General features: G+C 37.9%; 1 protein-coding gene across 1 annotated transcript; it reads left to right on the top strand.

Annotated features, from left to right (window-relative positions):
* Window positions 1-562: 562 nt before the first annotated feature.
* Window positions 563-24,148, top strand: icmt (isoprenylcysteine carboxyl methyltransferase). Its single transcript, XM_028807417.2, has 5 exons — window positions 563-817; window positions 6,646-6,734; window positions 18,801-18,970; window positions 20,311-20,528; window positions 23,873-24,148. Exons 1-5 carry the CDS (start codon window positions 599-601, stop codon window positions 24,053-24,055), a joined length of 879 nt encoding a protein of 292 aa, XP_028663250.1. The 5' UTR covers window positions 563-598; the 3' UTR covers window positions 24,056-24,148.
* The last annotated feature ends 966 nt before the right edge of the window (window positions 24,149-25,114 follow it).

Genomic DNA, 25,114 nt, shown 5'->3' with positions numbered 1-25,114 from the left:
AGATATCTGCCTGCAGAAGGCAGCGAAGGGTAAACAGCCCGCGTCAAAATGTTTATAGGGTCTTTACTGTACAGTGAAGGGCTGGACAAATTAAGGCACCGTGGACAGGTTTTTTTTAAAACGCTTTCACTTGCAAAGAAGCAAGGTTGGGAGCATGCGCTGATAGTGTTTTGCCGCACCCACCACACGCCGACCCACCTGGATTGGGATCCGAATGCAGCGGGTTACATCTTAGCACCGCACTGGAACAGTGTGAGGTTTTTAAGAGATATTAAAAACAACTACATCTACATAAACCGTCATTTACACGCCATGTTATCAGAAGTGTAAGTGTAACAAAGAAAACGGATTTTCCCTATTATAATTAATTGTACAGCTTTGAATTCAATAAAGGTTTCTATGTAAATAATTTAAACTGAATTATTTTACCAGGGTTCTTTGAGTTTTTTTCGTGACAGGCGCTTCCTTTGTGCTGATTTTCAAACGGACAGCGACATCTAAAGGAAAAGACCACGGAGTGCCAAACCCCACTCGTTTTCTGCGACCTATAACCCCGCCCCTCCTCGCGAGACTTGCGCTGTCCCGGGCTGAATGCATCATGGCTGGCAGTAAGTTGGTGCTGGAGGGTAGGGTCAGTGCATGCTGCTTTCTTTTAGGCATCTCGGTGGTGGGCATCCCGTTGCTGTCGGCGCTGAGCTTTCGGTTCCACTGGGCTGAAGATGTGCTTGGAGGCCTGCAAAGTAAGGCAGCCATCGCGGCATACATAGCACTTTGCAACGGGCTGCTGCTGCTGCTGTACAAGGGAGCTCTTTACCAGGTGAGGCATCCGTCCGTCCGTTACTGACTGAGGTATGAGGAACAGCGTGTAGATTGACTGTGAGAATTGTGGCGATACCTTGTTCAGAGGCATGGAATTAAGTATTTAACGCAAGTGAGACACTGCCAAAACGAAGTGCGCATCGTACGTGCGGAGTAAAAGCCCAGAGACATAGTTTGAACACCGGTGCTGGGAGGCGGAGTGTGTGCAGCTTCGAAGTGACACAAGTGTCAAACTCCTGCGTCTGCCTATAAACGAGACTCCACACTGCAGGAACGTTGGCCCAGATTTAACTCTAAATCAGTTCATACTTTAAAAAGATTAGTATTTTCATTTTTGGAGAGGAATCATTGTGTATTAGGAAATGAAAAGTAACCACAAGTTGTCTTCAAGAAAAACTGTAAGCTGTGGTCGTAGCGACTATTGCAGCGACAGGATGACACACACGTAAACCTCAGCTATACCAAAAGCTGAATATGTATACTGTATCTGATGTTTCAAATACTCCAATCTTTATATCAAAACGTGCATTTAGAATTGACAGTCTCTAATAAGTCCTTCATTATTTCCCTACTGCACAGTAGTGGACCTCTTAATAAATTAAGTAAGAACGTTTTGTCTTAGTTTCATTAACGTTATGTAAACACATTAAACATTAAATCTTAAGCATTATATGTAATGGTTTTAAGACGGTGTTCAAATGGTTTATCGAAGTTGAGATTAACAGCTGCCTTACAAAGACATATGCTCAGGCAGGTTGGTTTCCGTTGACCTGCCCACATGCGTTTTAAAGGTGTGCAACATTCTCCAGAAAAGTTTAAATAATAATTTAAGTCTCCTGGACATTTTTTTAATCCATCCCCACACCAAAGACAGCATACTAATACAGTTGCAAGAAAAAGTGTGTTAATATTTTTCTTTTTCATTTACCTGGTTTTCTGCATTAATTGCTCATAACAACGGGGGTCTCCTTAAACTACAATAATAGTCAGACCCAATCTGCTTAAAGGAATACTCCCAACCAAAAATAATTTTTATGTTACTTACCCCATGTAGTCTATACTGTGGTGGCCAATAAAAATGTTTGATATAATGTCTTCATGGAGTAAGTACATGACAAAGGTTCAGGTTGAATGGGATCCATTTGTACATCAAAACACAGGTTTATGGGAATGTGTCTTTCCTATTTATCTCTTATGCTAAGTTTTATGGAAGTATTAATATTTTAGTAAAAAAATCACGTATTTTGCACATTTTGAGCATACAAATGGACTTAATGTGGATTATGCAGTACAAGTTTTGTGAGAATTCTTTTTCTTTTTACCATAGACATTTTTCACATCATTTGTCATTGTACTACATGGTTAATATTGGGTTCTATTCAGTGCATATTTTTGTTATATACCTTTTTCATGAAAACATGAAATTAAAGTTTTTTCTTGGCCACAGTTACAAACTAGGGGTGGGCTCCTGTGTGTCTGAGAGCTGACATCCAATGAGCACTTATCTGGAAGTACAATGCTTATAGTACAACTGTGAAGGAAAAAAAGGAAAGCATGTGTACTGGACCATGTAAACAGAGCAGTGGCTTGTTTGTCTGTTGTGCTCATTAGTAAATAATGGCATAAATATCTGGGAAAGTGAAATGAAATTCTTGGCGATGATGATGAAAATCATAAAAACCAAGGTATAAAATACCAAAAATTATTCTCAAGTAACATATGCAAATGCTAGCCACATTTCCATTTGTTTAATTTGTGAAAGGACACCAAATGTTATCAAGCTATTATTTCCCAGCATCTAATGAAGGCAAGGAGTGCAATTAAAAGCAAAAGTTGGTTTGGCTTAGCGCTGGTAGTTACAGTACAATGCATTCCGTGGACTGAGTGATGACCAGTGAGTTAGGTGGTTTATGCTGGTTTCTTTGTCACTTGCCTGTCATTATTAATTGGCAGCTGGTTAGGAAAACAACAAGTGATTTTAAAAACAGTGAATGTGGCTGTTGAAGACTAAATGAGGCAATTAAAAATCTTCAAAAAGCAAGTTAACTAAAATGGAGTACCAATGACTTTGAAATAAGAAATAATTTTGGTGTCCTTAAGTTAATCTGAGAAGCCCTGCTGTAGTATATGGTGTGGCATGCCATATACAGTTATGTAACAGTTTACTAAAACTATTATGGTAAAGCCACATGTTGTCAGAGTAAGCACAGGCACCAGTGTGTAAAAAGAAGAGACATGCCTATTGTTTTCTTTTTGTTCATTAATAAAAGTTGTCACTTGTTCGTTAATTGAATTTTTTCCATGTGACAAGGGAAACCAACATGGCAGTAGTTTTTACCAGCCGTTATGGATCCAAGTTCAGTTCGTAGCATTGCTGTACAACGGCAGCCTGGCAGTTATAAATTCCTATATAGCAGAATAGTGAATCTTAACATTTTAAAAGTTACTTTGTGGACCACTTATTTCACACCTGTGGACAATATGTCTACACTTTGAGAACCATTAATACAAATGTCCAAGCTGGATTACTGCTGTTACGTTTTAGATAACACTAGTTTGCCTATTAGCTACCCAGATTAACCTATTCATAAATCCTCCTTGGAGACATTAACCTCTCTTCAGTGCATGCAGAAATATAATGTGTGATTAAGTGCTCCCACACTGGAAAGCCAAGTATTTCTTTAAGTATTCACTACCCTTAATAAAATCAACAGCAGGATTAGCACTACTGTGTGGGAAAGTCAGCCAGTTTTACAATACATTCAAGTTATTTTATCAGTATGCATTTTTTATTTTGAGCCAGTATAACTTTGTTGCTTTAATGGTTGGTAGATAGCCTGTTTAATAGTCAGTCACCACTCAAAACAGTGAAGCTGTCCATTTTAGGAGCTAGAATGCTGAACACAGTCTGCTGTACATGAGAAGGCAAAAGAGTGAGGAAAAGTACAATAAAATAAATAATCATAGATGCAAGCGGAGTGCAAAAGTACCTGAAATATATATTAAACTAGCCAACGCCCGCTGTAGCATACGGCGGTGTAAGAATAGGAACGGAAAACGGTGAGAAAGGAATTCAGAAATCAAGAAGAAATAAAAACTTCTTGAAAGACGCAGTTGTGAATAGGTGTTTTGTTTTGAAAGGTTTACTACAAATATCACAGAGGAAGATTATAGCAGTAGACAAAACTGTAGTGTTTTGTGGAAGAGAAGAATGACTGAGGACTGATGTGTTGGTGTTATCAGACATTATATGCTGCTGTGGAGACATGATCAGAATCCGTAGGAGGGCTTCATAGTGGCCATTGTCCAGTTGTCCTGAGTACAGAAAGTAAATGAAGAGAGTATTTCCAGAATTGTAAATGCAAGGCGGGATGTTGGGGTTGTGTTTGAAGTAAATGACAATGGTAGCATGGAGAATCTCGGAAAGAGCTTGAATTTCAGCTTCACCACCATAAACTCCAGATGTTGCCATGTATTGATAGTACTCCTGACTTGTTGTGATAACTCGACTTGTGTTGGAAAGAACAACAGAAAGAACGTCTCCAAATCTGTCCCAATGTGATGCAACAAAAACCACTGCCCTATGTCATAGTGAGAGTGCATTGCCTTCGTCAACCGTTTGTGTCAAGAAATAACCCACTGATAGGAACAGGCAGTTGACGGATCCCGGGATAGAGATGATGTTGTACAAAAACCCGTTGACAGAGAAGGTACTGTCATTCATTTTATAACAAAGGCTTAGGAAGCAACCGTCGCAGTATAATGAAAATACGAAGGAGCGAAACCAATGCCAATGGTCGACAGAGTACCTTTCTGTAGCAGGCTACGAAAAAGAATCCCAGGCGCACACATGGCTGAAGTGAAAGGTCACATGGTCAGGCTAGATATAGGGCGGTGACGTGACACCAATGGGGTCATGAGAGAGGAGCGGGGAACACGGTAGTCCGAAGGAGGAATAGGAATCGAGAAAAGCGGCGTGGGGGTGTATGGGAGGCCTCAGGCAGCGTGGAGAAGGGTTTGGAAGAGCAGGAATAGGAATCGAGAAATGCCGTGTCGGCAGGACCGGTGTTGAACAGGAAGCAGGATGAACCAGAAGAGAAATATATATGAGATTATTACTAATCTTGGGTTTAATTTTGCTCCTGCCCTCGTGTTTTAAGTGGCAAAATTGTTTAATTTGGGGGTGTTTTTGCCTTTTGCAACCTGATGCCCCCCATTTTTTCCAGTGCTGGTGCATATACAACTTCACATTATTTTACACTGCTAAACACCTTTTAAGGTTTTGCACTTTCTGTTAACATCATGCTGCTGTTTGGATACTGACCTCTGCAGCATCTGACTACAACTGATGCTGAAAGTAGTAGTAGGTATTTATACTCATTTTGGTAGTTTGGCCATTTCCACACTTCAAAAGTATCAACATGCACTCTCATTTCATACCTTCCATCTCTTTGTTTTTTGACCTTGGAGTCTTCCTTATGTCACTTTACCCTTCATCTCTATTTGTTTTTTTGTTTATGGATTCAACTTCATCTCTGTCTCAGGTCACTTCTGGTCAAACGTAATAACAATTCATCAGGTTTTCCATGGCTCTGTTTTTGTTACAGTTACACCAGCCTAGAATTCCCTTTAGCAGCTCTTGACTTCTGTACCCCTGATCCTTTAGTATCCAACCAGTCCTGTCTGGGCTCACCCGTGAATGGGCAAGCAACTTCCCGTGCTAGCAATTATTCAATCCTCTGCAGTTCGCATACCAGGAGAAGGTGGGAGCGGAGGATGCCATCATCTATATGCTACACCGATCCCTCTCCCACTTGGACAGAGGCAGTGGTGCTGTAAGAATTATGTTTCTAGACTTCTCTAGCACCTTCAACACCATCCAACCTCTGCTCCTTAGGGACAAGCTGACAGAGATGGGAGTAGATTCATACCTGGTGGCATGGATCGTGGACTATCTTACAGACAGACCTCAGTATGTGCGTCTCAGGAACTGTAGGTCTGACATTGTGGTCAGCAACACAGGAGCACTGCAGGGGACTGTACTTTCTCCGGTCCTGTTCAGCCTATATACATATAAACGTTAACATTATTGTCTGTTATACCTACATTTTTATCAGTCTTTAATTAATATTGTTTTTATCAGTATGCTGCTGCTGGAGTATGTGAATTTCCCCTTGGGATTAATAAACTGTCTGTCTGTCTGTCTGTCTGTCTGTCTGTCTGTCTGTCTGTCTGTCTGTCTGTCTGCCTGCCTGCCTGCCTGCCTGCCTGCCGGGTGGTGTAACAACTTATTGCCACACTTACCACTTTAAACTTAAGACAGAGCTGTAGGCAACTGCTGGATCACTTGCACTTTACTGCCCTGGTCAAACATATGTTTTTGCCTATGCAATGACTACTGTTTTTGACCTTTATGTATTTACAGCTTATTACCCTTTAGCTTCTACCGCCTTCCACATAGATACCGTATGTCTAGTTGCTCTGTACCTGCCAATGTAGAGGATTCCTTCTGCACCTAAGGGTTTTACCTTTCTTGTGTCAAACAGGTGGTGCCCTGGCATCAGACAACCCCCCTTTGCCAGCAGGGCTCACCTTCACAAAATGTGAAAAAATGTAATACTGCTTTTTGTGTTAATGAAATTCTATACTTTATTTTAAAGACAAATAATATTAGCTGTTTTCAGTAGGTGGGAACTATGAGGCCACTGGCTGTGAAGGTAGTTACTTTTCCAAATCAACTGCTGGGTCAATCTTATAATGCTTATATTTAAAATAATATAATTATTATTTTTTTTTTATTCTTTGCATGTCTACTTTTTTTTTCAGGTGGCAGTTCGGGCATTTTTCTTGGGCTTTGCATTTGGCAGTGGGATGCTTATTAGTTTTGGCCACACAACATGGACGCACTTTGGCTGGTGAGTGGTGGACATCGTCCTCTGTGGACCTCTCTCCATTTTGGTTATTTAATTTTTAATGTTACCTTTCATGATCCACATTCACCTCAAAAATGTTATGGTATAAATCACAATACAATGATAATAACTAATGGTGACTTGTCTAATGTTATGCAACTTCACAGTGCTGCAGTTTGTATTTGGGATTTTGAATTCATCCTTTCTATTACTGAACTGCATATTTGATATATTTTTGTCTTTTTTTCTTTTGTTTTTTTTTTGACTGCTGAAAATATAAAAAATAAAATAAAATCTACCAGTATAGTTTGGAGAAGTTTGCTTCCAGTGTGAACAGGTGACAGCAGTTTATTTAGTTATTCCTAGAACACATTATTCATACTCTATACTCAACATTTATTTTCAATTGCTTGTAGTTGTATTAGCCAGAATGTAATATAAAAATTGCTTGATTGTCAGCATTTTCAGGAAACAAATTCAACAGCAAAACATTGATGTCTACCTTTTTGTTCCATCCATCTATGCCTTCTGCATTTGCTTCTGTGGCTGATTGAAAAGGTATATGGTAGGGTATTCAACCATAATAAAAGGAACTGTAAAAACATGCCTTTCCTTACTCTCACCCTCGTACATTTTAATTAAAAAGGTAGTTATGGTAAATTTCAAGGGTTTTGCGGTGTTTAATAGTTGCTAATAGAGCTACTGTATAATATAGATTAAAAATTTTATCAGGATATATTTTTTTAAATATTTTTTTTATATATGTGAGCATTTATGTCTGTCTGGATAGATAGATATGCATCTACTTTCTGAGAAGTACAAACTGAAATTTAGTTTGTAAAGTAAATACAGTAGAGGTATTTTGGATGAAGACTGAATATCATAAATGTTTTTTTTAAACTTGATAATTGAATGCATAGATAGATAGATATACAGTAACTGTATTTGTCACCAGGGGGAAATTTGGCTTTTTACAGAAGCTCTTTAGATAAATTAAACAGCAAGAAAATTAAATAAGACAAGTAAGTTCAGAAACAAAACAAAAAAAAAAAAATAGTGAGAAACAGGGAGTTTCTGTAATAGGCTGCTGCTACTTGTACAACACACAGAAGCAGTAAGTGTGAAAAGGTTTGCTAGTTTAGCATTGCATTTTATAGTCACACACTTGTCAATATAAAATGTAAAAAATTAAATTTTAGTAATAACAACTGTTTCAAAAGTGTAGGTCTCATTTTCGGGTGTTTATTACCAAAATGTTACTGTGTGAAGTATTGTACATTATGTCAAATTATCACATTATAAGATGTGCCTTTCCTCTCCAAGTAATTGATAGCTGAGTCAATAACAACATCATTTGTGCAGGAAAAATGAATTTGAATAAGGTGAATATTAATGAATTATGAACATCTTGCATTCAGAGGAAGATTAAGGAGGATTAAACATTTAAATTACTTTACGTGCAACATTGAAGTAAGTGCCAGGCACGATGGCACAAGTTTAACAGGAACAGCAATGCTGCTGAAACTTTCACACATTCCCCTAACACAAGCATATTGGGAATGGAACACTTCTCAAAAAATCTAGGGTGTGAGTGGAAACAAAGCCACTGGTGGAAGTGTTAGGACTTGACCTCTTTTCTTTCTCTGTGTTATAGTCCATCTACTAAGAGCGTATTAACTTGCATCTTCTCAGGAATACATATGTCAGCTGATAACCCATGATTTCCACTACTCTGAATTAAAAAGTGTATATAGGGCTGCAGAGACAACAGTTTAAGGAGGGGGGTAAAAACAAATGGATTCACAGCATCTGAGTCAAGTGATTTCAGGGGAGATGAGCCACATTTATGATAGTCATGTGAGACTGATGTGCCTACTCCAATGTAACTAACATTAGTACAACTTTCTGTCTCCAGTGTCATTAAAACCAATTTAGTTGACCTTTTCATTCTTACAGATTACAATGTTCTTTTCTCCTTCCTTCTGAAAATTTAGTGTTCTCCTTATCTACAAACTGCATTCTGCTCTTTAACTCTTTATACTAAATATTCCAACGTATTCTTCATTAATCTCATCGTATTCTTTATATTATAATGTTATGTTTTGTTCATCAATTTCCAATTGTGCTCATGCGCCATGCTTTCTTGTAAAAGTCAGAAAGAAGAAATACTATTTGTCCTGTTTGGCTGGCAAGATGGTCATCAGTAGAAATGCTAGCACAGTGTGCAGTGCTCAGAGTGCTAAAGGATTTCTTTGCACTAGTTAGTTCACTTATTAGGAACATTATAGGCTAAAGGCAATACAAGGTGATGCAATGGAACATCATTATAAAGAGTTAGAAATAAATCTGCTTTTAAGAATGTGTTTTTCAAGTTATTCTTGATTCAATAAATCAATGCTCCTGCACGCTCTACTTTTTAAAATTGATCGACTGAGGCAAAGAGACAACAGTTGTGTGAAGACATGAAGTTTTTTGATTAACGAAGCCTGTTGTTTTACCTTCCTTACATGCTTTTTCAACATGTTAGTTTTAAAACCCTTCACAGAAATTTTTTGAAAACAGCGTAAACGCATTTTTAATTTTCTCCCTTTAAATTACAAGTTTTGTATTTTTTTTTATTTGAATTAGTTTTTCACAGTCATGGTATGTATTAATTTGCCACCTAAAATTGTTTTAAAGTGAAGCATTTTTCATACATTTTTAAAATATTTTGTGAGAATAAATGTAAACTGAAAGCAATACATTTTTATCGCACATTATTGATACTTTTCTCTTAAGGGAAGAATAAGTTTCCTGTTCATTTGTCTTCTTCCAGCGGCCATCATAGGTGTTTTGTTTTTTACCCTTGGTGCATCAGATTAAGCAATAGAGCCAAATCACCGTGAAACGGACCGAAGCGCCACAGACCAGTTACTGAATTTTTTTACATGCTAAGTGATTGTGCAACATTTTTTTCAGTGATTATTGTCTAGCTGTTAAACAGAAGAGAGACTACAATTCATATCTGAGTATCAGCATTTGGTAATGTCAGTAACTGGGCTTGGAAGCAACTTTTCAAAGTGAAACCATGTCCCTGGGGCTGAAAGGTTCACATGGAGGGAGACAATCAGTGAGCTGGTCCTCTTTTGAAATGCACTAATCTCACAAAAAAATATTTTTCTATTTGCTTTTGTTTCCTTTCTAAAACAGGATGGATATACTGTTTTAAAGTATGTGTTAAATCGCAAGATGCAGATCAATACTTGATAATACTTTTGGCTTGAAAAATGAAAGTTTTCAGTAAATTTTAAAGCTTTTTGAAATGGTTGGGCTCTGACCCCATCGACCCCATTTTAAAACAGGAAGAAGTTAGACATTTTTTGAGTTTATAAATTTTATTCCACTTTAGAATACAATTTCATGTGGCAAATTAATACATATCACGATTGTGAAAAAAATAACTTAATCTTGAAAAATACCACACTTTTCCTTTAACTGAGCGCCACAAACCTGACTGCCTACATTAATTAGACCTTACTCTTGTTACTGTCAGTGTCATACTCAAAGTACTCTCAGACAGCTCTTTTATATATTAAGACCAATTTTTTTTTCATGTGTGTCCATATTGAAAAACATGTTCTTTCTAGCTAGCTGACCACTTTTATGTGTTTTTGGTACCCATGGGCCTTGCAACGAACTCTAGCCAAGATGTCATGTGTGTGTTTTTAAACAGTGGCTTTCTTTTTGCCAGTCTCCCTTATAGTTGCAACTAGGGATGATGCGATGATTGTGTGCAGGGCCTCTCCAATCTCAACCACTATAGCTTGTAACTACTTCAGGGTTTCAATAGTGTCTTGATGATCTTCCTCACTAGTCATCTTCTAAACAATTAGTCAGTTTTTGTGGATGGTCTGCTCTAAACAGAATAACAACAATGCCATACTCTTTCCAGTTCTTAATAATTAATTTAACTGGATATTCATTGACTTGGTTATTTTCTTGTCTCTATCTCCCGATGTGTGCTTTTCAATGCCCATTTCTCTGAGTTTGTGGAGTGTTCTTTTGTCTTCATTGTCTAGGTTAACCCACCAAACTGACTGACCCCAAGACCTTCCAGATAAGGTGTATTTATACTACAATCAATTGAAACCCCTTGACTACAGACAGGTGACCTCCATTGAACTAATTATGTGACTTCCAAAACCAGTTTGCTGCACCAGGAATGAGTTAGATGTGTCATATTAAAGAAGGAGAATGCTTATGTGATGAATTGTTTTGTGTTTTATATTTGTAATTTAGAAGACTATTCATAGATCTATTTTTACTTTGACATTAATGTGTATTTGTCAATTGATCTGTGTTTTGTCTTGGTAGAGTAATATATATTACTCTACTTTCGCCTATTGTATTATTAATATGTAGCCTTAGAATGCCTAATCTCACAGACTTACCACTGTTTATAAGGTATTATTATAGATAACTTATCCCCACCTTCCCTTCTATATATATATAACCTCAGGCAATTAGATGTAGTAAAAAGACAAGCAGAAGTTAAGTTACACATAAAATAATGTATTACTGATAATATTCATAAATGATAACAAAATGCAAAGTATATTTGAATATTGGCAATCATACAACCTGATTAAATGGTGATATGTAGTTCAGGCGGCATACAGACTTGTAGTTACTTAAATGTCTCTAGTTAAGGCATCCTATCTATCTATCTATCTATCATTGGTGCTCAGCTTTCAGCCTCATGTCTGTTCAAAATGGCTGCTGAGCTGTGCTCTTCATTGTGTTGTCTTCATCATCACAGGTTAGCAAAAGAGAGATACTTCTTCATCATATGTTGGTTGGTAAAAGAGAGATTGTGAGGTTAAACACATACATTTATAGATGTTCTGTCCAACCCCTAGAACCAATTGGACATCATAGTACTTAAAGGCCTCTGAGACAAGCCAATTCCAAACAGCAATACCTCAGACCAATGGGGGAATAGAACATCTTAACACCTGCCCCCAAACCATATGTTAAAGTACACCTTAGCCTACTTGCGGGGGGGTAGAAATGACTTTAGCAAAGAAACACTCGGCAAACTGGTTTAAGACACATCCCCCAAATCCTGTCATAAAATTCAAACAGACCCATTTCTAAGGGTTGGGTTAAACACTAAATTACATTGCTTTACCTAAATTACAAATAAAGACATACAAAATATTCATCAAGTTATATGTAAAATCTCACATCATAACAATCAGTATCAAAAAAGCCATATTAATTCCACTGTGATTCAATTTTGTATAATAATAAAATATGGCACTATATATTGCTCAAGACCAGAAGTTTCAAAAAAATCACACGGGCATCTTAAACACATACCTTTTACATAGTGTATTCCATATTCTTAAACGTCATTGAAAGGTTATTTAAAATTGCCAGAAATCCCTGCTTTTGATTTCAGTTTAATTTTAATATTTCACTTAACTTTCAGTTTCATTTCTATTTTAATGAAACATTTTCTTAGTAATATCAATAAGTTCATTGTTAGAAATAAAGTCCTTGATTTATTTCTAATGGATTTGTGCCAGAAGATGCATAGTAAAAATAAACTGTAATGTTGCATAAGGCATGGCATGTGGAATGTAACCCATGCCAGGTTAGGTACTTTTGTATGTGTAAGCAGCACTTGAGTTTTTGCTTGATCATTTTATAACAGAAAAGTATTTTTCCAACCACTGTCTGGTGACAATCAGAGTTAAATTTTCAAATTTAAAGCATCTGATTACATATTGACATTTCAATGACCATCTTTTATTAGGTAAAAGTATTATATCTTGCTTTTTATTTTTATGATGAGATTGAGGACAGTAAAAGTTGTAGACTGCAGGTTGGGCTTTTTGGCAGAATTATACTCAAAAATTCACAAAATAATTAGACAAGAAAATGTAACTTACTAGATTTATCAAAGTATATTTACAATATGACAAATACTTAAAAGAGCTGCTTTTAAAAAAAGAGTACATTAAAGTATTGGCTGAATCATAAGGTACAAGCAGCACTAGTGAGATCTTGAGTTTGTAATTGACATGAATACAGTTAAAAAGTATTTCTTTGGTTTGGAGAAGGCAGTGAAAAACACACTGGGTTACTAAATACCGTGCATCCAGAAAATATTCACAGCGCATCACTTTTTCCACCTTTTGTTATGTTACAGCCTTATTCCAAAATGGATTAAATTCATTTTTTTCCTCAGAATTCTGCATACAACACCCCATAATGACAACGTGAAAAAAGTTTACTTGAGGTTTTTGCAAATTTATTAAAAATAAAAAAACTGAGAAATCACATGTACATAAGTATTCACAGCCTTTGCTCAATACTTTGTTGATGCACCTTTGGCAGCAATTACAGCCTGAAGTCTTTTTGAATATGATGCCACAAGCTTGGCACACCTATCCTTGGCCAGTTTCACCCATTCCTCTTTGCAGCACCTCTCAAGCTCCATCAGGCTGGATGGGAAGCGTCAGTGCACAGCCATTTTAAGATCTCTCCAGAGATGTTCAATCGGATTCAAGTCTGGGCTCTGGCTGGGACACTCAAGGACATTCACAGAGTTGTCCTGAAGCCACTCCTTTGATGTGTGCTTAGGGTCGTTGTCCTGCTGAAAGATGAACTGTCGCCCCAGTCTGAGGTCAAGAGCGCTCTGGAGCAGGTTTTCATCCAGGATGTCTCTGTACATTGCTGCAGTCATCTTTCCCTTTATCCTGACTAGTCTCCCAGTCCCTGCTGCTGAAAAACATCCCCACAGCATGATGCTGCCACCACCATGCTTCACTGTAGGGATGGTGCCAGGTTTCCTCCAAACGTGACGCCTGGCATTCACACCAAAGAGTTCAATCTTTGTCTCATCAGACCAGAGAATTTTCTTTCTCATGGTCTGAGAGTCCTTCAGGTGCCTTTTGGCAAACTCCAGGCGGGCTGCCATGTACCTTTTACTAAGGAGTGACTTCTCTACCATACAGGCCTGATTGGTGGATTGCTGCAGAGATGATTGTCCTTCTGGAAGGTTCTCCTCTCTCCACAGAGGACCTCTGACAGAGTGACAATTGGGTTCTTACTCACCTCCCTGACTAAGGCCCTTCTCCTCTGATCGCTCAGTTTAGGTGGCCGGCCAGCCCTAGGAAGAGTCCTGGTGGTTTCAAACTTCTTCCACATACGGATGATGGAGGCCACTGTGCTCATTGGGACCTTCAAAGCAGCATAAATTTTTCTGTAACCTTCCCCAGATTTGTGCCTCGAGACAATCCTGTCTCGGATGTCTACAGACAATTCCTTTGACTTCATGTTTGGTTTGTGCTCTGTCATGAACTGTCAACTGTGGGACCTTATATAGACAGGTGTGTGCCTTTCCAAATCATGTCCAATCAACTGAATTTACCACAGGTGGACTCCAATTAAGCTGCAGAAACATCTCAAGGATGATCAGGGGAAACAGGATGCACCTGAGCTCAATTTCGAGCTTCACGGCAAAGGCTGTGAATACTTATGTACATGTGCTTTCTCAATTTTTTTATTTTTAATAAATTTGAAAAACCCTCCATCCATTTTGGAATAAGGCTGTAACATAACAAAATGTGGCAAAAGTGATGCGCTGTGAATACTTTCCGGATGCACTGTATGTGGATCCTAATGGTCACCGGCTGAGGTCCAGAAATTTGCTCTAAATTTTAGAGTGAACTGTATTCTGCTGAGGTTGAATCTGTACAGTGGAATTGGGAGAGTTTGTTAAATACCCTCCAATAATTTGAGTCTTTTGTATTAGGTTTGTACGGCCAAAGCTCTGGCCAAAAGACTGAAGTTGATTATGAACAATACAGTATTGTGCATCCTTGATCACACTCTCTATGTTCCAGTCGGGTTTATTTTTGATCACATTTTTTTGTTTTTAATTCAGGCACTGTAATACACCCAAAGTTGTTTAATTTTAACACTAATTGTGGAATTTTACTGTTAGATCGAGAAAAAGCTTTTGATCACATTGATACCAATTGTCTTATAATGGTGCTTCAGTACTTTGCATTTGGTCATAAATTCATTTCCTTTATTCAATTACTTTATTAGCATACTTCATGCCGTGGTCCTGGGTATTACATTAAACTGCATCTGGCCCTGCAAGTGGTCCTCCAATTTGCAGAGAAATCATGGCTGCTCGTATTTTGAAGGGGATGGGGGAAAGCCCTAGGGAGCCCCATCCCCGGAAGAGTAAAAACCGTTGGAGAGCCAGTGGGGTCCGGCGTGCAGGGGAACAGAACTGGTGTGGTGCTAAGGCAGCACTTGGGACCCAATTTGAGGCGGCCCATCCGGGTAGGTGCGTGGAACATTTTGTCTCCCCGGCATAATAATTATCTTCCTGTGCTGTCGGAGGAGCTGAGTAAACTCCCCATTTTATTGGTGGCACTCTCTGAGATACGCAGACCTGGGGCTGACCAGATCTCTTTAGGTAGGTACACCTTGCTATTACTGGCTTGTAATTTAATTCTGTTGCCAGTTTGTGTTCTCATTCTGTCAAATCGGACATTTACAAAACTGTTCATTTTTCTTTTTTTCTGAGAGCACAGTTAAAAAAAAATACAATAAATAGAATGTATTTTGTACAGAAATAGCAAAATTAATACAAGTTAACTTAAAGGGCATAAACATTTATTTTGGGATGTCAGGAAGAAGTATTGAATTACCTTGCAGCAGTGGGCAGAAAAGATCCCCAGTGGTGTTTCTTAGTAAACACTGTGGTGGAATGAGCCTATGGCTAAAAGCCCTCCAAGAGAGCACCTTCTGGAGGGGATTTTTTCATGATGACATCCAATTTTGCCACCTTGGTGTTCAAGGCGCTGGAAAATCACATTACTCTGACTATTGTGCTGGCTTTGTCCAAATGGGAGTAGGCTCTGTGGAGAATGTAGATTAGAGCTTTCTCCACACCAGTATGTGCCTGATAGGCAAGCTGCAGAGGATCAAGATGCCCTAAACCCAGAGGTCAGTGCTATTTCAGGACCAGCCTCCCAAATTCCCAAATAGCTTTATGATGTATGATGTGATTAGCGGGACTTACCAAGTTTATTATGGGTTGGCCTACTGTTGTGTCCTAAGCTTAACACAAATACAGATCCTATCCACTTAAGCCCTAATTATGAGTAATGTCTGCATGGCCTATCACTCCTCAGTGTATGTTACTCCTACCTTGCCGTCTCCCCTTAGCCTGCTAACCCTGTGTAAAAGAAAGTGGCAGTCTGTCCACACTAGGTGTCCTCTATCTGCTTTATTCAACCACTCAAGATATGCATAGAAAGTATAGAAATTTAAAAGTGAAGCAGTATTTATTAATGTAGAATAACAATAAATGAAATAGTGAATAATAGTAAAGTCTGCATGTCAAGCCCTAATAAAAATACACCCTTGCTTCAAAGTCAATAAACCTACTGAACAGTAACAAACATCCATGTCAAAGAGTAGTTGTCTTGATTGGTGACTTTTAGATTCAGGAGTTGGGCTGATGCATGAATACCATCTTTATTATCCAGATGGATGGAGTCTATATATCATTTATAAAGAGTCTTTGATCTTTGTGTAGACCGTTCTTTATGCTTGATTGCTGTGTGGGGTACTGGACCTTGCAATCCTTTACCCAGTGTGAAAGGCGCTATATAGTTGTTAGGAAGTGCTCCAGGTGGTAATTGGCCTAATTAGGCTGCACTTCCGGGTGTGGCTACATTACAGCCCACACAGGCTCAGGAAGCCTTGCAGCTCCCCCTGGCGGTGGCCACAGAGCCCAAGAGGGATGAGCTCCGGAGCAACACAATTGTGGCCCAGATGTAACCCAGTGGTGCTGCCACCACGTATTCCAGGGAACATAGTGTGCATCCCATGGCTTCTCCCCCAGATCCAGTGCCAAAAGGGCGTCCCGGCTGGGCATGGGTCCCGGCTATTCACCACACCGGATAATTGACTAACTACTCTGCTGATAGGAAGTTTCTTCCAGATCCTTTAAAAGTATGCATAAAACACATTTTCTTGTGACAGATGCTTATCTGTTATGTCGTATTCCTTTAGAAAAAGAGATACTACCATCTAACTTTTGAGTTCTAGGCTGTCTGATCATTCTATCCTAAAAGTGTAAGGTGAGTTATGCACTTAGATATGATAAAACAAAATTAACCAAAATAAAACATTGTTTCACAGTGTTGTTCTGTGTCAAGCATCTCTTTGTAGAGTTTGATTAACACTTACTACAAATGTCAGTTAGTGTGCCACTGTATGTGCATTGAACTCAAAAACCAATCGCGCTGCACTTCACTTTCATGTTGTAACATTAGGCATTTTTTAATAGACTTATGTACGTTGCTCGGAGGCTGAATCAGATGCTAGGCTTGGTCTGATTGATTGGTAACTATGTGAATTATTTATGCAGATTGTGTTATATTTGTACCTTTGTGCATATTTATTTTTACCTTTATAATGCTTCTTAGCCCACGACTCATTATGCTGTGAATGAGATTCACTAAGTACCAACAGCAGACGAGTAGCACGACTGTAACAGCATGCACTCTGAACAGTATTTCCTATAGTAAGATCAGGCCTGTACTGGCTGACATTTATACCTCATGCAAATCACTCCAGGGTTCGCTTTGTATCGCAATGAGGCCACCTTTTCCAAAGGGACTTGGTGTGGTTGTTTTGGTCCTTGCTTAAGTGTGATTGGCATATTCACATCTATCCAAGCAAACCAGACTTTGGGGGAAATCGTACTAGACTGAGAAATCTGCACCAAACAAACTAGGTGTAAAATTGTCTTTAAAGTAGTAGTTTAAGAGAAACTTGGAAAGACTTTCTCGGAGTGCAAATTACCAGATAGGAGTAACGTTTTTCTGACTTGACTATGTCACTTGCTTTTGACCAGGCCATAAATATGCAGCCCATCTAAAACCTTTTTCTCACCCTCAGTCTCAAACAAAAGCTCATTACTCTGCATAAAGGTTCAGAATTTTCAGTTAATTATTGACCTGAAAGACACACGTGCAAGTTGAAAAAAAGAGGTTTGTCCATCTTCAAAAAATATTTATAAGCCACGTGTTTGCCTCAAGAAATTAATCTTTGTGGACACTTCACACCTGTGGCTGACAGATGAGTGTGCAAAGCTAAAGTGCAGGTGAACAGACTGCAGTGGACATGCCTGGACTACAAAATTCTTAATTGTAGCCTGGTTAAGGGTTTACATGGCCACATAACCGGGCTACTTGTGAAGAAATCTGCACATGTTAATCTGCTTCTTTTTTTTTAAGAGACCAGTAACCCAGTTTCTCTAACTGGAATAAGGGTTTACATGGCATTTTACAAACCCAGATTTCCGTGAAGAACCAGGTTATTAAAGCGCATGTAAATGCTATCATTGTTTCCTTTACTACCTGAGACTGTTTACTAAATTTAAGTGTTAAATACAAACAGTATATTTGAAAAATTGTGTTAATTTTTGGAGTTCTGTGTATGAGAAAATATCATTTTAAGATTTACCTGGCAAATTTCTTGTTAGGACAGGCAAAGTGGAAGAGCAAGAGAAATAAATGTAATTAACTTATGGTAGATGATCATCTTATTACATTTAAAATATTGGTTTCTACACATTTGAAGCTTGAGTGCAATTTTTATAAACATTCTAATAAATTGGAAAGGTTCTTACTTAATTGAGAAATCGGGTTCTGTGGGATTCAAAATAATGTAAAGAAAAAAAATGCATATAGACTGTTGTGGTGGTGTTTTCACATCTAGTAAGACACAAAAAAATTGGATACAATTTTTTCTCAGATATTTTACCAAGAAAGTCCTAACAGGTTAAGTTTTTTACCTAAGGTTCCCTGGTCAGTGGCAGGGAATGAAATGGAAACTTTGAGGCTTATAGTGCAGAAGCTTTGCTAGCAAGTCACACTGCTAAACAAATACATCTGGACTTTTTTCTTGTTTCCTTAACTTTTCTGGAAGGAGCTGCAAGTAACTAAAATGACTTCCTTTGTAATTTTTGCAATCATCTTCCCATAGGTATATGTGCTCCCTTTCCTTCTTTCACTACTCGGAATACCTGGTTACAGCACTTATCAACCCCAGAAGTCTGTCTTTGGATTCCTACTTGATCAACCACAGTTTGGAGTACTCCGTGGCAGCTATGTCATCCTGGATTGAATTTGCAGTTGAGAAGTTCTTTTTCCCAGGTGACTTTCAGCGCTGATAAGGCCACACAGTGTACAATGAACTATGTACTTTAAGGAAAAGTTTTTTATTTTTCAAGTCAAAGTTATTCGTTCACAAACATGTTATCTATGCATTTGCTCTGTAAAATTGTTTTTAAAGGGAAGCATCTCTCTATTATATAACAAAAATCCAGCGACAAGACTTTTTTGAAGAGACTTTATCAAGTCCGACGAGACTTTGGCCATGAGATTTTTTTCAACCCCGCACACAGTACTCTCATCTCTCATTTGTGTGAATGGTTATGTTAGACACAGTTCCTGCTCTCTCAGCTCTTATAAATTTTAATGTTTTCCCCACTTTAAGTTCCCAATTAAAAAATACATATTATGTCCAAATCTTATTGAAGAATTTCATCACAAAGGGTTATCAACAGAAAAAATGAGTACACGGGCAATCCTAACAAAGCTCAGAGCCAAACATTCGAAAAAGTCATTTTATTTAATAGAGAGAAACGAAATTAATCAAATTCAGTTATACGTTGCGTTGTCACAATGACAGTCCAAACACAGAATCAAAATTCAATGAGATTTTGACAAAAATTTAACTCAAAAAAGTTTTTTTACAGTAAAAGTGTAAGTTTAAAAAGTATTTGCGTGTTAATTTCAAGCCAAACAGAACAAAATCGTATTACTCAATAAATAACTCGTAACGCAACATGAAACATAATTTACTTTTAAATTGTTACGTTTTACTATTTTTTTAATGGTTAATTACTCACTGTAATGTAAAATAGTTAGTTCTATTATGCATATGTAACAATTCCCATAAAAATCAGTTTAAATTGTACATCTGCATCCCCATATGCGAGCAGCTGAACCGCAAAGAGGCTAGCGCGTAGCACAGGCCTAGGAGTTGACGAGTGAAGCAAGCTTTCTATAAATTTGTAAAAATACATAGCTAGTCCTGGTATTTTACAGTGAACCACTATGGGGCATGGGGCTACAATTAAAATTAAAATCCTAAAAACTTACTGCATGCATCTTCTTTGAGTTTTGATAAAACATATCTTCTATGTTTCCGACAAATGCATGTGACAACAAAAATCATCATTTTATTACATATTCCTGGTACTATTTTTCTTGAGGTAAAGATGTATTTTCCATTCGCTTGTGTGACTTCTCACATAAATTTTTAGAAAACACTTAACTTTAGAATACAGTTATTCATGGCAAATGCTATATACTGTGTTTGTTGAAATAAAATTGACCTGAAAAATACCAAATTTATGCTTTAAGGAGGGAAGATATATTCATATATTGACTGTTGTATTCCTTATTGCTTTTTCCTTTCTGTTGTACAGATTTGAAACAGCTACGATGGATTAGCGTGCTTGGCCTTCTCATGGTTCTTTTTGGAGACTGCTTACGCAAAGCTGCCATGCTGACTGCTGGTTCCAACTTTAATCATATTGTACAAAATGAAAAAGCACAAAGCCACATTTTAGTCACCAGTGGTGTTTATTCTTGTTTCCGGCACCCTTCATATGTGGGCTGGTTCTATTGGAGTATTGGTACACAGGTGAGAATATTGGCTGTGGTTTTCACTGGGAATTGTTTATAGAGCTGCATCGTGATTTAATGCCATAGGTATAATCTGAAATAAACTGAAACTTACCTCCTTAGATTTAAATGGCACATATTTTCCTGACCTTTTACTGAGTTTTTAACACATTTTGGGTTAGAAAAATATCTCCTGACATAAATCTTCTAATATTATAAAGGTAATTATTTAAAACTGGTTAGAGTGACAATTGTTGAACTCAAGTACTGTTTAAGACCCCTGATTTACTTACTTTGTATCTCTTTATTGTTTGAAAAAAATTAGGCAAATGAATCCTAATTAAGGCTTATCATATGGTCTTAGTCAAACTGCTCATCTAAGAAGTGTTTAGCCTCTTTAGTGTTACGTTTACCCCAGAAAAAACTAGCCAAAAACGTTGAATTTTTTTCAACGAAACATTTTTTTATTATGTGTAACAGAAACATGTAAATATCAAAACATCAATACAGTAGAAAAGGTATGTCTGTCCACTTTAGGACCAATGCAGATTTAGTACACATCCTTCATGTGGCATGTTTTGAGACAGTCACCAACCCAACCTAACCTAGTCATGACAGTAGAATCTTGTTTCTCTGTGCACATTTCTTCTTTTTTTTTCTGTTTTTTCCAAATGAGAGGGTACAATGTCAGTGCCTGACCTCGAAGTGTCCCTTGTGTTACTGCAGACTACCACAGTTTAAGGCTTAGTGACTTCGACATTTGCCCAGACATGAACATTGAGAGTTGATGCACTGTGAATAGTGCTTCAGTGGTGAACGTCTTGCTTGTCTTTGCACTTGACCCCACTTATTTTAATTTTTTGCCAAGCAGCTACTGTTGCACCACACTGAAGTTTAACGTGACCAAATTCACAAGGTATATCACGATGGTGTGGTCACACAGTGCTGTGTCATGTATCACTTTCACTTTCTGTCATCACTATTGCTAGATTCGAACAGTGGTCCATTTTCAGTTCATTCTAAAACTGCCTTTTCCATTTGTGTTTTAGTTGGAGGATCCACCCACCTTTTTAATATATTAATGAGTTACTTTTGGGTGTAAAATGCAGAGAAATATGTGTTTTTGTTTTTTTTTTGCAGCTTAAAATTATTTCATCCAATAGATGGCAGCAGAATACTGTCCTGAGTGTTAAAAATATAAAGGGGATTAGTACATGTCATCCCAAGTCTGTTTGTGCCTAACCATACTTGTGTAGAATTCTGAAAACATGTCATGCTCAGGGTTAATACCAGTGAGGTTTAAGATAAAGCAGGGACCCACAGGGAGAATTTGGAAGTTAACCCTGAAACATTCAGGGAATTACTGTTTATACAAGAATACTCTGTGTATGTTGTGTTTTTTTTTCCTAGTTTAAGCTAAACAGAATGAATACAAGGAACAAAAAACATTTGTGGACCAAAAGGGGAAGCATATACAATTCCATGCAAAATTTTTAACAACCCTGGCTAAATTACATATATAGTTGATATCTGAAGTAAAAAAAGACAAAAAAAAGTAAATGCTGCTCTGACAGCGAACAAACATAAACAGTATTTTTATGAAAATGTTATTTTATAGTTATGATTTATTTGATGAACTGAAAAAATGTGAAACATTTTTGTGTAACACTCAACAACAATGGGCTGCCTTAAGCAGCTTTCTGAGGATTTGGAAATTTAAACCAACTGATGCCTACAAAGCAGGGGAACTCTATAAAAAGATATCAAAATGCTTCCATCTAGCAATTTCCATAGTTTGAAATATAAATAAGAAGTAACAATTAAGGAGACAAAATCTTGAAGACCAAGAAAATCGACAGAACAGCTTGCATAACTGTACAAGAAGATAAAGCAAAACCCCCATATGACTAACAGGGACCTGCAGGTCGGTTTTGCTGAGAAATGTACTGGTGGTGCACTGTTCTGCTGTGTGGTATTACTTACACGGCCATGGTCTTCCTAGATGAGCCATCAGAAGGAAACCTGACGAGTGATTTCATCACAAAAAACAATATCTTAAGTATGCAAAACAACATCTGCATAAGACAGGCATTTTGGGAACAAGTTCAGCAGACATATTAAGTTAAAGTCAAACTCTTTGGCCACAGAAGGTTTCTTTTGAGAGAAAAGGAGCAGCCTTAGTAGAAATGAACACCTTGTCAGCTGTTAAGTACAGCGGTGAATCTGTTATAGTTTGGGATCATGTGGCAGCTAGTGGCACAGGAAACCTTGTGTGAGTACAGGGAAGAATGGATTCTACTAAATATCAACATGTCTTTGAGGAGAATGTTAGACAGTCTGTACTGAAGTTGAAAAAAAGGATTGCTTTAACAAGACAACAAACAAGACACACTTTGAAGTCTACTATAAAGGAACTCAAGAAACATAAGGTGAGGGTTTTGGATTAGCCCTCCCCATCCCCAGACTTGAACATCACTGAAAATATGTGGGTACATCTTTTAAAATGCTGCGCACACGAGAGAGCCCAAGACTATCTCACAGCTGAAAGCAATCTGCAAGGAAGAATGGGGAAAGATTTCCAAAATAAGAATTCAAAGACTCACAACTGACCACAAAAAGCATTTGCAAGTTTTGATTTTTGCTAAAGAGGATGTTAACACTTATTTAGCAGGGTGCCCAAACATTTGCAAATGGCACATTTACTGTTTTACTTTTTTCTTTACATTCTTTCAATTCATTTAATATTTACTGCAAATGTCAACAAAATATGCAACTTGCTCAAGCCTTTGCATGGAAGTTTGTGTTTGTGCTATACACACAGTGCTTTGCAGAAGTATGCAATTCATTTTTCTTCATAAGATTGTTTTTCCCTAAGATGAAACAATGTCACCTAAAAAATTGTTTAGAGTTTCAGTGCTTGAAATAAAAATATCACAATGAACAAAATTTAAAGGTTAGGATTTGTTACAAATGAAAGAACTGGTAAAAGGAGTGAACATTATTATAAGGCACTATTTACGTCAACACCAGTCTATGATGCACTCGATGTTCTGTTTAAACTGCAGTGTTAGTATTGATGTAATGTGTGCAATTTATAGTAGGAACAAGCACAGATCACAGCTTGATGACTGAGAACTTGTTAGATTTGACAATTTAAGATTAAACTTTGTGGAGCCAGTGATCTCTAAAAGATAAGAATAAATTGTGCTCAGTTATTACCGACCGTTTGTCATTTGGTGCAGCCTGTTTGTTCTCCTCATCTTGAGTGTGGCTGAACATTTAAGTTGCTCAGCAGCCTTTCAATCTGAGCCATCTGTTGTGTGATGATCCCAGTTATGACTTTTTTTTTTTTTTTTTTTGCAGGTTTTGCTCTGTAACCCTGTTTGTTTGATTGGTTACACGTTGGTATCCTGGAGGTTCTTCCGAGAGCGAATTGAGGAAGAGGAGATGACACTTGTTCACTTTTTTGGGCAGGATTATCTGGACTATAAGCGCAGAGTCCCCACAGGACTCCCTTTTATTTCAGGGACAAAGACTGAGCCATGATCATCTGCCTAGGGTGCTCACAATCACGCATACACAATCATGCACAAACACACACACATTCGCACTTACTCCACCTATAAAGCCCGATTCACATTGAAGGTTCAAAGACACCCCTGATCCACATCCTCAATTCAGAGCACCGTGCACCTACACATATGTCAGAGGTGGCTCTTACGTGTCTGTAGGCCGGGTGTGAAGTGAAGATGCTGCACTTTGGTGTGTCATAGAGCTGGGTGTCAAGCTCTTCCAGGTAAAGGTGGGAGATCTAAGCTTTCCTCTGTTATGGCTGCTTATTTAGATAGTCCCTAACCTGTCTGGTAGGGATGTTCAAGCTACATTTCTGCCTCATCTGTCAAAGATGGTTCTGATGATTCATTTTAAGACTGGACAGGCTCAGGGTCCTCATCCAGGAGACGTATGCTGGGTTACCTCAGATTTCAGGGTGGCAAAGGCAAAGACCTTATGTTCTGCTTTGGCAAAGCTCTGGTTCCTTTTTGAAATCCTGCTGATATAAAATGGATCCAGATCATCTCAAGTGGTGAATTTTATCAGTTTCAAATATGACAGAATATTAACCAGACTGAAACCTGCTGCATGATGTAGCAAGTAATTTTATTATGCTTACTGAAGGCACCTCCAGACCACCTATTCATGCACACTGTTTTTACAGGGTGACATGCCAAAATGGGGTGCTTTTGTTAACCTGCTGCTGCTTGTTTTCTGTGTTCACTTTATGCCATACTGTTGATTTTTCAGGTTAAAAACTGTATTCAACCAATTGTTTACACCAAGTTATTACAGAAAAGGGCTGTGTGTGAGTGTGATTAAACCCTATCAAATCTGAGGTATGGGACCAGTTTGGTAAGAGTACGGGTGTTTCCGTTCCAGTCAAGTGAAACAGTCTCACCTAAATCATGTGGACAGGTTTGTCTGTTCATTTTCAGTGTTTTCATTTGAAGTTTTCACTCCATTTTAATACAGAGGTATGTAAATATTTAATTTGGCAAGAGGTATATTGGAGTTTTATATTGTATTTTAATATAAATAATGGATTGGCTG

This window comes from Erpetoichthys calabaricus, chromosome 8, assembly GCF_900747795.2.
Source record: "Erpetoichthys calabaricus chromosome 8, fErpCal1.3, whole genome shotgun sequence".
Taxonomy (NCBI): domain Eukaryota; kingdom Metazoa; phylum Chordata; class Cladistia; order Polypteriformes; family Polypteridae; genus Erpetoichthys; species Erpetoichthys calabaricus.
The sequence above is the reverse complement of the archived record's forward strand: the minus strand, read 5'-3'. Positions and strand labels throughout refer to the sequence as shown.

Excerpts from the sequence above, each read along its gene's own strand:
- icmt (XM_028807417.2), top strand. The coding sequence starts at position 599 with ATGGCTGGCAGTAAGTTGGTGCTGGAGGGTAGGGTCAGTGCATGCTGC. Across the intron at positions 18,971-20,310 it reads TGAGAAGTTCTTTTTCCCAG|ATTTGAAACAGCTACGATGG; the intron begins GTGACTTTCAGC and ends TCTGTTGTACAG. Across the intron at positions 20,529-23,872 it reads ATTGGAGTATTGGTACACAG|GTTTTGCTCTGTAACCCTGT; the intron begins GTGAGAATATTG and ends TTTTTTTTGCAG.